At 46.1% G+C, this 17,184-nt stretch overlaps 1 protein-coding gene across 2 annotated transcripts in view; it reads left to right on the forward strand.

Moving 5' to 3' along the window:
- IFT74 (intraflagellar transport 74) overlaps positions 1–17,184 on the forward strand; it is a 584,252-nt gene that overhangs the window by 329,662 nt on the left and 237,406 nt on the right. For both annotated transcript variants that reach the window (XM_029606405.1, XM_029606412.1), the window contains exons 11-12: positions 6,408–6,551; positions 6,690–6,730. In XM_029606405.1, the coding sequence (XP_029462265.1) occupies positions 6,408–6,551; positions 6,690–6,730 (185 nt within the window). The remainder of the gene's footprint in view (positions 1–6,407; positions 6,552–6,689; positions 6,731–17,184) is intronic.

Below are 17,184 nucleotides of genomic sequence, written 5' to 3' on the forward strand. Positions count from 1 at the left end.
CTACCAGCAAGCAGACCTTCTGCTCCAGGAACGCGTTAAAGCGCATTCCATTAGAGCAATGGCAACATCGGTAGCACACCTTCGATCTGTACCTCTTGCTAACATTTGCAGGGCTGCTACATGGAGTTCTCGCCATACCTTTGCAGTTCATTATTGCCTGGACAAGGTTGGCACCCAAGATTCTCTCTTTGGCCAGTCTGTTCTGCGCAATTTATTCTCAACTTAATACCCAACTTCCTTCTAACAGCCCGCTGGGAATTTCAGGCTGCCCTCTTCCAAAATCACCCCTGTTGTTGTGCCTGTTACACGTCTTTGGGTGCTTTTGGTACAATGCTCAGGCATCCTCAGCTCGCTATTCACCCATATGTGAGGACTACGATCCTGCTTGTCCTGTGAGAAAGCAGAGTTGCTTACCTGTAACAGGTGTTCTCACAGGACAGCAGGATGTTAGTCCTCACGAAACCCACCCGCCACCCCGCGGAGTTGGGTACGCTTGCGATTTGTTATTTTATTTTTCGCACTTAATTTTTAATATACATGAGACTGAGGGGAGACCCCTGCTGGATGCAGGGTTGGTGCCATGCTGGGCATGCTCAGTGGTGCCAGTCAAAGTTCTAGAAACTTTGACAAAAGTGTTCTGTGATTGGGCTCCATCCTGATGATGTCACCCATATGTGAGGACTAACATCCTGCTGACCTGTGAGAACACTTGTTACAGGTAAGCAACTCTGCTTTTTCTATGATCAAAAGTTTGTGTGTTTTCAACAGAAAAATTACTTGCAGAGAAAGCAGACACAATCTCTGCAGATAATTTTTCCAGGGACAATAATCATAGCAAAAGCCCATATGTATTTTTGTTTTGATTATTGATGCTATCCCAGTAGGTAAAAGTACCCAGAGTTTGCACTAACGTGAGCAGTTTTGATTGTTGCCCCATACATGATAGAACTGAGGTGCACTATGGAGCTGCTGGATAATGGGATCTTCTGTAGATGCCTAGAAGTATTTATAAAATGGCATTATCACTACTAGCACTATATGGTTCATGTATACATATTTATTCTGTTTTGCATGTTAGTTTTAGGTAGTACTAAATAAGTCTCAGTATAAATGAAGTGATTATATCTTATGTTATCTCTCATTTACATCATACTTGCTCAATGTACTAGCCCTGTAGACTTCTCCAAAATGTTCACATTTAGTCAACAGCCATTGCTACTAGCAAACATTCTAGAATAAGCATTTTTTTCTCCGAGGACAAGCAGGATAGTAATCCTCACACATGGTTGACATCATCAGATGGAGCCCAATGCAGAAAACTTATGTCAAAGTTTCTAGAAACTTTGACTAGCACAACGAGTTTATCCAGCATGCCCTATACCATGCATCCATGTGGGGGTCACTGTTCAGCCTCTTTTTTTCCACAGAGTGGTGAGCCTCACGGTTTGATTGAGCTAAAAATATTTTTGGCTTTTGCCTTGTGGAAAGCTTTGATTTGCGGTTTTTCACAATCTTTTTCCTTCAGTTCCTTGCCGGGTCCCTCTTGGTGCCTCCCCGTAGTGCCTCCAGTCAGGGTTTTCAGGGTTTGGGTAAGTTTCTTTTCGTGGTCTGTTCCCCTTGTGGTGGCAGTACCTCAGTGCTCAACTTCCATAGACGCCCACTGCCATCATTCTGTCTTTTCCCTGTTTTGTTTTGCCTCGTCATGGCTGTTTCTGGTTTCTGCTGATGCCCCTAGTATCCAAGGACCATGTCGAACACCGATCCTCATGATGTTTGCATCCTTAGCCTGGGGCATTGCATGATGTCCAGGGTTGCTGCTTGTGTGCCCAGATGACCCTGAAGGGACGTTGGATTCAACTCAACAAGATGGACCACCTCTTCAGGTCGAAGATGTCTGAGGCATCGGCATTGGAGGACCTCGGAGCCACACCACTGGATACCACGCCATCGACATTGGTGGGACCGTCATTTCCATCGAGGTTGTTGGTGGATTGGGGCGCAGGAGACTGACTGTTGTTGATCTCCTCTGGGCCAAGGATGCCGGGTTCATCATCATTGACCTCGACACTGGGGAAAGACCAGGCCGAGCATCGAGGGAGGACCAAGAAGCATCGGCCCTGGAGTTGGGCACAGGGACACACTGGCTTTTGCTGCAATGCCCCCGAAGTGACCCCATAGCAAGGAGTTCTCAATCTCCATCGATGCCCGAGGTCCATGACAATCTCCACCAATTCTGGTACCAGTCACTAATCCCCCTTGTGAGTCCGAGGAGGATCTGGCCACCCCCCTTCCTCCCAGATGGTGTTGGCATAGGCAACATTTGAGGAGGAGCTGGAGCGTCGAGTCCAGCTAGCAGTGGAGGGCTTGAATTCCATGTCGCTGACGGCACTGTAGTCAGTGCCACCCATACTCATACTGCTTCTGGAAAAGCTCAGGGTGCTCATCGGTGCCTTACCAACCCAGCTGGCATTGGTTCGTGGGGCAGCACCGAGGCCTCTCCCTACCAATATGGTGGTCGTCACTGGTTACTCCGAGGAGGAAGCTCTGTCGAAGCCAGCAGAGATGCCCAGACCTGTATTCCCCTATCCAGTTCCATTGGTGCCTGCACGTCTGCACGTGGCCGACACCTAGGGCCCCATCCCTGAGATATACAGTGAGGATGAAGGTCCCTATGACCCTTGTAGGGATGATCAGACAGAGTCCTCCGAGGATTTGGATGGTCTCCCATCAGACCCTTCTTCTCCAGAGGAGCGAAGGAGGTTTCTGCCTGAAGACTTAACCTTCGCAGGGTTTGTAAGGGTGATGGCAGAAGCCATCCCATTCCAGATTTTAAATGAAGAAGATGCCAGGCACAAAATGCTTGAGATTCTTCAGTTCGTGGAGTCTCCTAAGGAGATTGTGTAGGTCCTGGTGCACAAGATCCTTAAGGAGTTGCTGCTGAGGATTTGGGAACACCCCCTCACAGTGCCTCCCATGAATAAGAAGGCAGAAAGGGGGGGGGTACCTCATCTAAAAAGCTATTGGATTCGATAAGCATCAGCTGCCCCACCAGTTGATGGTGGTCGAATCTGCCCCCAAGAGGGCCAAGTGCTTTCGGACCCACTCTTCGGCACCTTCGGGGTCGAACCACAGGCATTGGATGCTCTTGGGAGGAAGGTTTTCCAAGGTGCCATGCTTATTGCCCGCATCACTGCCTACCAGCTCTACATAAGCCAATACTTGTGGGTCATCTGGAAGCAGGTGCAGGAAGTGGCTGAGCAGCTGTTTCAACAGCAGCAAGACACCCTCATGCCGCTGGTGCACAAGGGTTTGGACTGCGGAAAACATGAGGTCCTTGCGACCTATGATGTTTTCGAATCAGCATTGAGGGTCTCTACAGCGAGCCTCGGATCTCTGACCAGCAGTACAGGAATGACTCGCTGACTTGCAGCGCACTGGAGAGAATCTCTTCGGCGATAGGGTAAAGCATGCTGTGGCCCAACTCCGGGACCATCATGAAACCCTCCAACAACTCTCCGCCAGCACTCCAGACCCATCCTTCTCATCCATGAGGTCTTTGAGGCTGGGGCCAAGGAGGTCTTTCTTTTGCCAAAGGAAGTACTATCCTTGTTACGCTCGCCGCCCGCAGCAGCCCCACGGTGCGGTCCTCTCACCTCTCTACACAAGCTTCAGGCTCCAGCTCCTCGTCATTGGTGGCAGTGGGCCACCAGTCCCGACCTCTGACTTCCACCAGCACCTCTGGCCCTGCTCCGCTTCCCGGGACCTGCAGCCAGGATGCCTCCATCCATTGGGCCTCTCCGCGGGGTTCGTGGAGAGACGCCGCCGGCAACACCACGCCCCTCTCTAGGCGCACGCACACCAGTGAAACCTTTGAAGGGCCCGCGGCGGGAACCTGGCCGCGGACCCGGATGTTGATGTCAGTTCCCTCAACATATAAAAGCTCAGGCAGTGCTCCTAAGCAATGCATTTGCAACAGGTTGCCTTGGTCTCCTGTTCCGCTTTCCGAGTTCTAGTTGCCTTGCGCTTGTCTTGTTCCTGTGATTCCTGGTTCCTGTTCCTTGTGTTCGTCTCATCTGTCTACTGGATCGACTACCTGGTTCTGTCCTCTGCTATGCCTGACTTCGCCTGCCTTCTCCAAGCCTGACCTCTGCTACGCCTGACTTTGCCTGCCTTCTCCAATCCTGACCTCTGCTACACCTGTCTTCTCCGTGCCTTGACCATTGCTAATTCTGACCACGTCTGTCTTCTCCGTGCCTTGACCATTACTACGAACGACTTTGCCTCAGACTTTCTTGAGTCCAGAGTTCCATGTTGCTTGCTACACCTCCTAAGTGCCGCCAGCTTCCATTCAAGCTTGACAGTGACGCCTCTGCCCCTATCCTCTGCACACAGACTATTAAGGCTTCGACCTTCCTTTGCTCAGGCACCTTCAGTTCCTTCTTGTCCTTTGGTGCTTGAGTTCCAGTTCCGCGTCCCGTCCGGGATAGGACCACGCCAACTGCTGGCTGCTGTCTCTGGGCTCACCCATCTCCTACCTGTGCTTAACCTTGAGGCTCGCCTAAGTCCTGCCGGCCCCGGCATCCGAAGGCTCAACCCAAGGGCAGTGTGGGCTGGTATAGGTGAAGCTCCAGTGGCCTCCAGCTTCAGCCCACTCCACCTGCTGATGGTGGGGATCCGTAGGCCTTGCTTACGGGTTGCGTCAACACCACCTCAGCCCAAGGATCCATCTCCTACGCAACAATCCCCCGCCTCCTCGATCCCATCAACACCATCAGAATTCCTGCAACCATCCAGGCAGCAGAGAGCTTCCAAGCCCCACCAGCTCCTCAGTTAACTCTGGGTTTTGACTGGGCCATAAGGAGCGTAAGCCACTTGCCCGTACCCTGGATGATGGACCCTCCGGAGGCAAGCTGTGGTTCTTTGCAAATCATTGATCCAGTGTAACCTCAGACCAGTGGGTTTTGTCCATCGTCTGCCAGGGGTACCAATTAAATCTATTGGATGTCCCGCCAAATTGCCCTCCCTGCCCATATTGGGGACCAATAGTGCATCAGGAGGTGCTACAGGCAGAGCTCTCCTCCCTCTTAACAGCTAGAGCAGCCGAGCCCGTACAACCAGGGCAAAGAGAGCGAGGATTCTACTCCAGGTACTTCCTGATGCCAAACAAAACAGGAGGACTCTGTCCCATCCTAGACCTGAAGACCTTGAATAAAAAGAAAAGTTCAAGATGGTTTCCCTGGGTACCTTGATCCTCCTTTTGCAAAAAGGGGATTGGCTATGCTCCCTCGACCTAAAGGACACATACACTCATATTGCGAGTTTCCCCGCTCACAGGAAGTAGCTCCAATTTGTGATAGGAAAATAGCACTTCCAGTACTTAGTGTTGCCAGTCTAGCTTGCATCCGCCCCGTGGGTCTTCAGGAAATGCCTGGCCATAGTGTCGGTGCAGCTCCACAGACTAAAAGTGCATGTTTTCCCTTATCTGGACGATTAACTGATCAAGAGCACATTTCAGGCAGGGGTCACCCAGTCCATGCACTTGACCATTCGGGTGTTGGAGTCACTAGGGTTATTCTCATCTACCCAAACACCTATCTCAGCCCGTTCTCTGAGGACAGCAGGATGTTAGTCCTCATGAAACCCACCCACCACCCCGCGGAGTTGGGTTTCTCATATTTTTTAGTTTTAATCGTAATTCTCTGTTACAAGACTGAAGAGGATCTTTGTGTGTATGCGTGGTATAGGGTATGCTGGGCACGCTCGGTGTGCCTAGTCAAAGTTTCCCACATTGGGCTCCATCTGATGATGTCACCCATGTGTGAGGACTAACATCCTGCTGTCCTCTGACAACACCTATTATAGGTAAGCAACTCTGCTTTCCCTTCTTTATGATATGTAAAAAAGAATTATCATAACCTTGATTTTCATTAGCAGGTTAGCTCTGTAGTACTAGACGATAGGACATATGCTTTGGGAAATAAACCAAAAAATCAGAACATGGTGAACATAGAGAGGAAATTTTACTCTAATATTTTACAAAGTGACTTATTTTACTGAATGGATACCTAAAGGGACACTATATTTGAACTGACATATTTGTGAATTAAATATGTTCACTTAGCTAGACATAAATGTCCTTGTTTTGTTTGCCAGGTGAAGTTGGTTTTTTTTTTACATATGCTAGGTATATTATTTTATTACTTTCAAAGGGCTTTTTATAGCTGGGAAAAGTTTCATATTGGTGCCCCTTTACTTCTTAAATTTAACAGTTTTTAGAATGTAGTCCGGTTTCATTGTGAAAATTACCCTTGTTCTACTCTTCTCTTTAAAGCCCTGGTATTATATGTAACATCAAGCTCTAAATTGTAAGTACCAGTTTACCATAAATTACTTAATTTTATATGCAGGAAATAGCACATTCCCAGATTAAACAAGAGGCAGTGCTGCTGCATGAAAAACTACATGAACTGGAGTGTCGTCGGGACCAAATAATTGCAGAGGACAAAAGTATGGAGTCACCACAGGAAGAAAGAGAAAGATTACTAAAGCAGGCAAGGGAGAACAAATATATTCAATATCTTTTTCCATTATTTAGGGAAGTATAAGGGTTACATTTTTATATTTTTAATCTGTTTTAATTGTGTGTTAATTGTTTTATCAACACTGTTGAATACATTTTATCTTTACAGGTAAAAGAAGACAATCAGGAAATAGCAAGCATGGAAAGACAGTGAGTGCTATTTTATTTAAATTAACTTCTTATAAATGACATAAGAGCATAAGAAAGACCTTGGCCAGTCGCAGCATGGCTATCAAGCAAAGCTGTCTGTCTCTGACAGTGTTCAGTCCGTCGCAAGTATCCGGCAGATCCCATAAAGTAGATCTAGTTCCTGTTACTCCCAAGGATAGCAATAGCTGTCTTTAGTCTACCAAGCTAATAATATTTTATGAGCCCCCCCCCCCCCCCAACTCCCGCCCCTCACATGCATATAGTCTTCCATGTCCCCTTCCACCTTCACATACACAACTGCAACAAACTTGGTCCGCATACCACCACATATCCCCACACATCCCCGGTGCTCAAACACCCCCCCCCCCCCCCCCCCCCCCAAAAACAACCTTCCCATACTTACACAAACACACACCCTCTGCTTATACCCACACATCCTTATGCTTATCCCAGGACAAGCAGGATGCTAGTCCTCACATATGGGTGATGTCACTGACGGAGCCCTATTGCGGGAAAACTTTCTGTCAAAGTTTCTAGAAACTTTTGACTGGCCCTGTGAGGCCACTGAGCATGCCCAGCATGCCATGATATTCTCTGCCACAGGGGTCTCTCTCTAGTCTTCGTTTTTCTGCCTTGTGAATTTTCCTCACAATTTTTCTGACTGAAAAGTCAACAATTTTGTCCCATAGGGGATCTCTCTCTCAGTTTTCCACCAGCTGGTGAGTAAACTCAGTCTCGTTTTTACTTTTAGTAAAAACTTTTTCTCATTTTCTTTTCCCATTTTTTCATCGATGGCTGTCGACAAAAAATGGCTTCCAGATTTAAAAAATGTCCGGTTTGTAACCGAACAATGTCCATAACAGATCCACAGCTAGAGTGTGTTATCTGTTTGGGACACAAACACAACGTTTCATCCTGCCCTCAATGTGCAGAGATGACTCCTAAAGGAAGAAAACGTCAACAGGAGAAGATGAAACATCTCTTTCACCTCCAGCTCCTTCCTTCTCCTTCAACATCAATGAAGTCGTCCCCGGTGGAGGTTACAAAGCGAATTTTATTGAAAAAACATCAACTGGAGGGATCGGGAGATCATCCATCGCCATCGACGGCATTGATAAGGTCGTTAGTCGAACATTGACCAAAACATTGCCACCGACATCGACACATATCGACTCCAGTGACGCCCCTCTCCCCGGAGGAACCGACCGCTAAACGGCAAAAACCTCAGGAAACTCCATTACCTTCGGCGCTGGGGCCTATACCTGCATCGATCGAACCTCCACAGGGATCTGCGGACGTGAAATCGACGCCTACACCGCCACCGCATACAGCTGCTCTGCCTGCACCAGCTGTATCGCAGGAATTGTCAAATTTTATTAGACAAGCAGTGCTCCAGGCCCTGAAAGAACACTCACCTACTCCGGTGCCGTCACCGATGTCGGTTATTGAACCGATGCCGGTGCCCTCACCGATACCTGTGATTGCACTGAAGCCGGTGACCATACCGATGCCAACGACCCCGTCGATGCCAGTATCGATACCGCTGCCAACGATTCCGTCGATGCCAGTACCCACACCGATTCCAGTCATGGTGACGCCGGCACGACCACCAAAGATACCGACACCATCATCGATTCCGGCGCCGTCACCATCGATGCCACTCTCTCCCGGGGACCCGGGATATCCAGAACTGGCACTCTACCATCTTCTTTTTTTTTTTTTAAGTTTGTAAGATTTTATTAAACATTTTGCAATAGAAAAAACAAAATAACAATGGCATAGTAATATACACTGTAGTCCCGATTAACATAAAAAACAACACGGTTACATCACCTTAGAAACATACAGTGTCCATACACAAGAAAAGGAAATTAACCATAATGATCCAGAAATGCCATAAACAGTAAGATCAATTATAAAACTAAAGAAAGAGAGTAGAGGAGATGAATAAGAGAAAGAGAAAGAAAGGGGAAAAGAAAAGAGAAAAGGCGAAAGAGAAAGAAAGGGATACTACGAGAAATAAGGAAAAAAAAGAAGAAAGACCAAAAGGATCATACATCAGCAAAGTAATAACGTAAAGCATATAAACAGAAGAGATGGAGCATACAAGGGAAATGATACATAAAAAAGAGTTATAAAGAATTAATGTAGATGTCCAACGGTTTCCACACCTGAGCCCATTTGCCTAGTCGCCCATATTTGAGGGCCATGGCAGGTTCATATTTAGTGTACAGACTAACAGTGTTCCACCATAACGGCTCAGATAACAGATCACTGCGCTTCCAGTTGGACAAGATATTATGTTGGCCAATAGTTAATAAAAAGTCCAATAGTTTCCTACTTGGTATCGACAATTGAATTAGTGGATGCCCACCTTTTAAAATGACAATAGAGTAAGAAATAGGGAGAGCAAGATTCAAAATAACAGAGATCTTCGCCCATACCTGCTGCCAAAATGAAATAACAAAAGGGCAAGCATAAAGCATGTGCGATAGTGTGGCGTTGGGGGCATTACAAGACCAACATTTGTGAGAGTCCAGAATACCAGCCCTGTGTAGTTTCCATGGAGTCCAGACTACTCTGTGAAGAGTAAAAAGGGAGGACTGTGTCAAACTGGAGGAGAGTGAAATACGAGAGGCAATAGACCAACAATAAGTCCACATGGAGGAGGTGATCTCCAATCCTAAGTCTGAAGACCATGTCAATCGCAAAGTATTTTTAGCTGTAAAGGAAAGTTTTTTAATATACTTATATAAACGAGAAGCCAAATGGCCACGGTCCCCATATTTCTGGTAGAAAGACCATAAAAAGGGAGGATTATCAGTCCAGGAGGATCGCTTAAGATACTCTTGTAAGGCAGCATGCAGTTGTCGATATGCGAATTTCTGACTGAATGGGAGCCCATATGTAGTAGACCAAACAGAAAAAGGGACGATCTTCCGTTGTCGCACAACAGAAGAAACCAGCCAAATATTACTCTTTTGCCAAATGGGCAAGGAGGGAGACTGATCTCCTATTTTAATAAGAGAGTTACACCATAGGGAAGAGCAATGAGAAAGTTTCCATCCAGCAGAATCTACAGGGCACTTAGTGTCCATTTCCAAGAACGCTCTGTGTAAGGATCGTATAATAGGATTGGCCAACTGAAATACAGTGAGCGTCATAGTGGGGAAAAGGAATAAAGGCAATGGAGCAATATATGCTGTCTCAATAAGTAACCATCGAGGAGCATCTCTTTCCCAATCAACTTCAAAATAATATGATCCTTGCTGCAACATAAAAGCCACATGATATGAATAGAAATCCGGAAAGTTCACTCCGCCAAGATCTCTACTATTTTTTAATTTACGAAGAGCTATGCGTGGGGCTTTATTGTTCCACAGGAAACGCGTTAACAAACGGTCTATCTGTTTGTAAAACTCAGGAGAAAAGAAAACCGGAATCATGTTTAAAATATAAGTAATTTTAGGGGCCAATATCATTTTGATGGTGTCCAATCTGCCCCACCAAGTGAGGTGAAGTGGAGACCAACGTAGAATGAGATCTTTAAGAGTTTGAATTACACTTGATTCACTATGTGTAATCGTCTCTTGCGGGTCCATAAAAAATTGAACACCCAAATATTTAAGTTTCACAGATTTTTTCTGAACAGGAAGATTCACAAAATTTAAGGTGGCAGCCGCATGATTGAGCGGTAATAGTTCTGTTTTGTGCCAATTAATTTTGTATCCCGATAGGGAAGAATAACTAGAAATTAAATCAAATAAATGAGGGAGTGAACTAACAGGGTCTCTTAGAAACAAAAGGACATCGTCTGCATATGCGGAGAGTTTAAAAACAGTAGAGCCAACCAATACACCTTGAATATTATCAGATTGCCTTATAGCGGACAGTAAGGGTTCCAAAGCCAGGTTGAAAAGTAGCGGCGACAGGGGGCAACCCTGTCGCGTACCCCTATGAAGGGAAAAGGACGGGGACATTTGCTGATTAATATATAAGAAGGCTTGTGGCGCTGTATACAGATATTGGATCCAGCGTAAGAAGGTTGGGCCTATGCCATACCATCTTAGAACGGCGAATAAAAAAGGCCATTCTACCCGGTCAAAAGCCTTTTCTCCGTCTGACACCGCTACTGCCGGAGTATGGGATGAAAAAGCTAATTGCTGGATATGGAAAAAGGTTCGAGTATTATTAGTGATCAAGCGATTCTTAATGAAACCAGACTGATCTGGGTCAATTAGTAGACCCATAATACGGGACAATCTAGTAGCCAAGATCTTAGTAAATATTTTATAATCGGTGTTCAGTAAAGAAATAGGGCGATAATTTGCTATATGGGTCTCATCTCTCCCTGGCTTTGGAAGTACAATTACACATGCCTGTGAAAAAGAGGTAGCAAAGTTCTCGTTAAGAAGAAAAGAGGAAAAATAATTAGAGATATGTGGAAGAAGGGTCTTCTGAAAAGAACGATAAAAGTCAGTTGTAAAACCGTCTGGTCCGGGCGCTTTCTTCTGAGCTAGCGCATTAATTGCCAGTTCGATTTCAGCAGTGGTAATGGGCTTGTCCAAAGCTTCCAGTTGCGTCTGAGGCAGGGTTGGGTGACTGAGAGAAGAAAAGAAGTCTTGAAACAGTTCAGGCGTCGGTGATACTTCCGATTGATATAAATCAGCGTAAAAATCGCTGAAGGCTTGCAAGATGTCCGAATCTGTAAACAACATTTTAGAAGAAGAGGAAAGAATCTTGGTAATTCTCTTGGATTCAGATTTCCGCTTTAAATAAGAAGCTAGTAAATGTCCACACTTATTATTCCCAGCATAATAGTGTGCCTTGGAGTGAAAAACATGTAATTGAACCTGAGAACTGAGCAAACAGTTATATTGGTAGCGTGCTTTAATTAAAGCCGCCAAAGAAGCTGAAGATGAGTGTTGAATATGATCCGATTCCAATTGAGCAACTTGTTGTTGTAGCGATAGGAGCTCTGCCTTTTGGCGTTTTGCCCGTCGGATGGAAAAGCTAATTTCCCCCCGGATCGCCGCTTTGGAGGCTTCCCATACGGTAGCCGTAGAAACATCCTTAGTAGAGTTAAGATGAAAATATTCCTGTATCTTCTTTTCTAAAAGAGGTTTGAACTCTGGTTCTTCCAGCAGTACTGGATTGAATCGCCATTGGTTATGAATCAGCTTCGGATGGGTTAATTCGCAGGTCAATGATATAGCTGCATGATCTGATATCAGAATAGGGTGGATTAGTGTTTCCATAATGTTTGGCATTAAAAACTTATTGACAAGAAAAAAGTCAATACGTGAGTATGAAGAATGAAGGGACGAAAAAAAAGTATAATCCCTGCCAGTGGGATTAATCAATCGCCAAGGATCTACCAGACCGTATGTAGAAAGAATATGTTGCAAAGCTCGTGTTGCCTTGGAGATAGATGAGCGTGCGTCAGATTTCCTATCCAAAATAGAATCTAAGGGTTGATTAAAGTCGCCACCTATTATGTAAGAAGATGCATCAGATTGTAATAAGTTCGCAAACACTTCCTGGAAGAAAACTGGATCATCAGCATTAGGAGCATATATGTTCAGGATGGTGAACAAATCATTTTGAATATTGAGACGAATAAGATTCCATCTTCCTTCAGGATCTGATAAATGATCAGTAACAGAAGCTGTAAGATTCCGATGAATGAGAATAGCAGTGCCCCTTTTTTTCTTGACCGCTGGACTATAGTAGATTTGACCAACCCATTGTTGTTTAAGTTTCAAAGATTCCAATCCGGAAAGGTGCGTCTCCTGTAAAAGAGCAATGTCTGTCCTTAGGGACTGTAAATAAGTGAGAATCTTTTTCCGTTTAATAAGGGTGCGAGAAGCCGTTGACATTTAAGGATATTATTTTGAAAGAAGAAATAATGCTCGCCATTATAGTCTTGAAAGAAAAAACTGTTTCTGCAGGTATCTCCTGACATCTCCCGTATACATGAATAGTATGCTGATGATAGTTGAGGTAGGTGGTATCCCAAGTGTGAGAGAAAGAGAAAAAGAAGAATAAAAATGGAGAAAAAACAAAGAGAGGAATGCACTTCGTCCCATCTGAGCTCCAAACGGGACTAAGAAACCGCACAACAGAGGATAGTGTTAATGCACACTATCTCTTAGGGGAATAAAATGAGCCTCTAGGCAGGCTAGAGTACAGCCCACATCCCTCGCTCCCTTAACCAGACTTATAGTATATAGGCACAGTATAAAGTATTGCGGAGTTTAATGGTACTTGACAACAATTCAAAAAGCAAAGAAAAATGCCATAATCCATCGGAAAAATGGGTATTGGTCAGTCAGAAGAGTAAACTAGGAAAGTTGGGTATACAACTGTTCGAGAAGTATTAATACTCCTGTACTATTGTAAAAATAAAAATAAAAATTATTGCGACTACCGCGCACACCTCAGGTAATAGCTTAAGACCAGAGCAAAATAGCATGTCTCTCATGTCACCATAGAAGATGAGGCTTCAGAAGAAGACAAGAATTTCTCCAATTCCTGGGGGTCATGGTAGATTGTAGTGCGATTATTGTGAGTAACCCGCATTTGGGCTGGATAAAGGAGACCGTACCGCACCCCCAATGACTGCAATCGTGGTCTCATACTCAGAAAATTTTTGCGTTTGAGCGCCGTAGATTTAGCCAAGTCCGGTATGAAAAGAAGAACATGACCGTCATGTGTCACTGGCGCTTTATTTCGTGCCGCCGCAAAAATTTGCAGTACTTGTGGGTATCTCAAAACTTTAAAAATAACCGGTCTGGGATATTTAGAGTTTTTGAGAGGTCTAGAAGGAACGCGGTGAGCACGCTCCAACTCCAAAGGATGTTCAAAAGATAATTGCAGACAAGACGGTATCAACTTAACCAAAAACGACAGGAGATCATTACCTTCTAATCCCTCCGGGATCCCCAAAATTCGAATATTGTTGCGACGATTCCTGTTGGAAAGATCCTCCACATCGGATCTAAGTTGCGCAATATCCTGAGCATGGCTCGAGAGTGACGCAGTAGAAAGAAGTAAAGAAGAGACCTGCGCTTCAGTATCTTCAAGCCGCGATTGGAAGCCATCCATGCGGGTAGATAGCGCTTGCAAATCGGTTCTTACCGCCGTGGTAGTCTCAATGTTTAATTGAAGCATTTCTTTGAGCTGCTTTAATTCCGTAAGTACCAAGTCTGCCGACGCCATGTTCTTCACGGGGTTGGCCTTATCTGGCGTTGGAGGATCCTGCTTCTGCCGCTTCGTGCCTGCTGCGGAGGCAAAAGCAGCCTCAATTTTCCCAGATTTAGCGGCAGCCATGCTTTAAATAAATTTTATCCTTTTTTCCGCGGAGAAAAAGTAATTCGATTCGGTCAGATTTTAAGAATAGGGAGCGAGGACGCTGAGAGCATTAGATGTGAGCGGCCATCTTGGGCGCTGCTCGAGAGCGCCCCACTCTACCATCTTCTAATGAAGAGATTCGATGAGGTGGTCGGTGCTCTGCCTCCCAAACCTGGGAAAGAAATCTAGAGGAGTCACCCTTGGAAGATCCACAACCAGGTCCTTCAGGGATTCCTAGACTGCCTAGAACATCCACAATTTCTCCACCTGAACGGGATCCATATGACACTTGGAGTGATACACACTCAGATACCTCATCTGAAGCCTTCATGTCAGATCCTTCACCACCGGATCCAAGGAAAAAATCTTTACTGGAAGATTTCACATTCACAATCTTTGTCCAGGAAATGGCTGACACCATCCCATTCACCTTGGTCACAGAGCAGGACGCCAGGCAGCAAATATTGGAGGTTCTTCAATTTGTGGACCCCCCCAAAACAAGTGGTAGCTGTACCAGTCCATGATGTTCTTTTGCAATTATAACATCGGATTTGGGAAATCCCCCCTCCTCCCCGCTCCTTCCCTGCTCTCCCCCTCCCCAGTTTATCTTATCAGGTTCATTGTAAAGCCCTGTTGGCTAATTATTGTTCTATGGAAACCGATGTGATGTTTTCTTAACGAATGTCGGTATACAAAAACTTTCAAATAAATAAATAAATAAATAAATAAATAAATAAATAACATCCCTGCTCAGTGCCAGCTGTTAACAAGAGAATGGACACTACATATTTGGTGCAGTCTGCTCCTGGCTACCAAAAATCACAGCTTCCTCACCAGTCAGTAGTGGTAGAATCTGCACAGAAGACATCCAAGAGAATTAGACCACATTCTTCAAATCCCCTAGGTAAAGATCACAGATTTTTAGATTCCCTGGGACGGAAAGTCTTCCAAGGGGCCATGTTTTTATTGTAATTTTTAAAAAACATCTTCCAAGGGGCCATGTTTTTATTGTAACTTTTGTTCTTCTCCACTTGTTAAATGTTCAAGGTTATTGCACCCCCGTTACCTGTAAACCGGCATGATATGATTTTATCATGAATGCCGGTATAGAAAAGCTCTAAATAAAAATAAATAAATGTTATTCTCACAGGACAAGCAGGATGGTTGTCCTCACAAATGGGTGACATCGAGGATGGAGCCCAACCACGGAAAACCTCTGTCAAAGTTTCAGGAACTTTGACTGGCCCCTACTGGGCATGCCCAGCACGGCACTAACCCTGCAGCCAGCAGGGGTCTCCCTTCAGTCTTCTTTTTTCCGCGTAGCAGTTGCCACGCGGTTAAGGAGCTCTTACCACATTCCTGACAGGAATCTCTTCAACTTTATTCTTGAAGAAAAAATTGCCCCTCAGGGGTCTCCCTTCTTCAATTTTTACTCCGCGGTACTTCGGTAAGTTTTTTGCCATTGTTTTTGTCGACTACCGTCGAATTTGGCCCTCGAGGCCTATTGGCAGTCAACCGTCCCGCGGCTAAATGTTTGGCCTATGGCCATGGCGTCAGGGTTCCGTCGGTGCCCGGACTGTACACGTACTATGTCCATCACAGACCCGCATAGAGTCTGTGTTTTGTGTTTAGGGAGTGAGCATGATGTCCTGACTTGCTCCAAATGTGCCTTAATGACACCAAAAGGTCGCAAAGCTAGAATGGAGAAGATGGGACTCCTTTTCCATGCTCACACTCCGACGCCATCGATTGCATCGACAGCCTCCCGGTGACCGTCCGCCATCGACGTCTTCACGGCCATCGACGCCTGTCCCTTCCCCCGAAGATCGAGGGGATCGGAAAGACAGACATCGCCATCGACGTCATAAGTCTCGGACCGTCGAGGAATCGAAGTCATCGACCTCCGTGCTGTCCGAGCCTCCGTCGAAGAAGTCTCGACCAGAAGTGGCACTGTCCACTCCTGTCTCGCAGACACCGAGGCAACCCTCACCCCTCCGGGGTTTGGGAGCCGCGATTCCACCGGTGACAGTGGTCCCTCCGGCTCAGCCTCAGCCTCCCTCTCCCGTAGAGCCGGGTCTTGTTACCCCAGGTCTCCGGGTAGAACTGGACCGGCTGGTCCAGGAGGCCATCGACAAGGCGATGCTACGGTTCCAGACTCCTTCGGCACCGACCCCGGCACCGAGAGTGGAACCGGTCACCGACCCGATTCCAGCAGCACTGGCACCGCTGCTTGCTCGGATGGAAGCGCTTATGAATGCCCTTCCACCAGCAATACCCGGGTCACCGACAGCCTTCTCATCAGGTGGAGAAACACCGTACCGAATTCCCCCTTCGGGGGTAGTTCCATCGGTGCCTTGTCGTCCCTCGCCACTGGTACATTCCTCAGGGGGGGATACGCACATCAGCTCCACTGAGATTTTCGATGACGGCATCGATTCCTTCGATGCAGACACCGATTCCTTCAATGCCGGCACCGGCACCAATGCCGGCACCGATTCCATCGAGGACATTCTCGATGCCCCCGGTAATTCCTTCGAATCTCTCGGAGCCTCAACCGGGGCCTTCAGGTATACAGCCCCCTCATGGTCCTACAGGTCAGCAGCCTGATCCTTATGACACCTGGGGTGATGATACCTCAACTGACACCGATGATTTGCCTTCACCACCCTCTCCTGCGGAGAGTAGAAAGCGTTCTCCCCCTGAGGACCTCTCTTTCACAAATTTCGTGAAGGAAATGTCGGAGTTGGTCCCTTTTCAGCTTCAATCAGAACAAGATGACAGGCACCAGATGATGGAGTTGCTCCAATTCTTGGATGCCCCTAAAGTCATCACCTCTATTCCAATTCATCAGGTTTTTCTGGACCTTCTCAAAAAGAATTGGGAATCTCCTGGATCTGTTGCTCCAGTGAACAAAAAAGCTGACTCTACCTATCTTGTACAGTCAGCACCTGGCTTTCAGAAACCACAATTAGATCATCATTCTGTTGTGGTAGAATCAGCTCAAAAGAAAGCTAAAAGATTAAAGCCACATTCTGCCATACCTCCTACTAAGGAAAATAAATTCCTAGATAGTATAGGTAGGAAAGTATACCAAGGAGCTA

Source organism: Rhinatrema bivittatum, chromosome 1, assembly GCF_901001135.1.
Source record: "Rhinatrema bivittatum chromosome 1, aRhiBiv1.1, whole genome shotgun sequence".
Taxonomy (NCBI): domain Eukaryota; kingdom Metazoa; phylum Chordata; class Amphibia; order Gymnophiona; family Rhinatrematidae; genus Rhinatrema; species Rhinatrema bivittatum.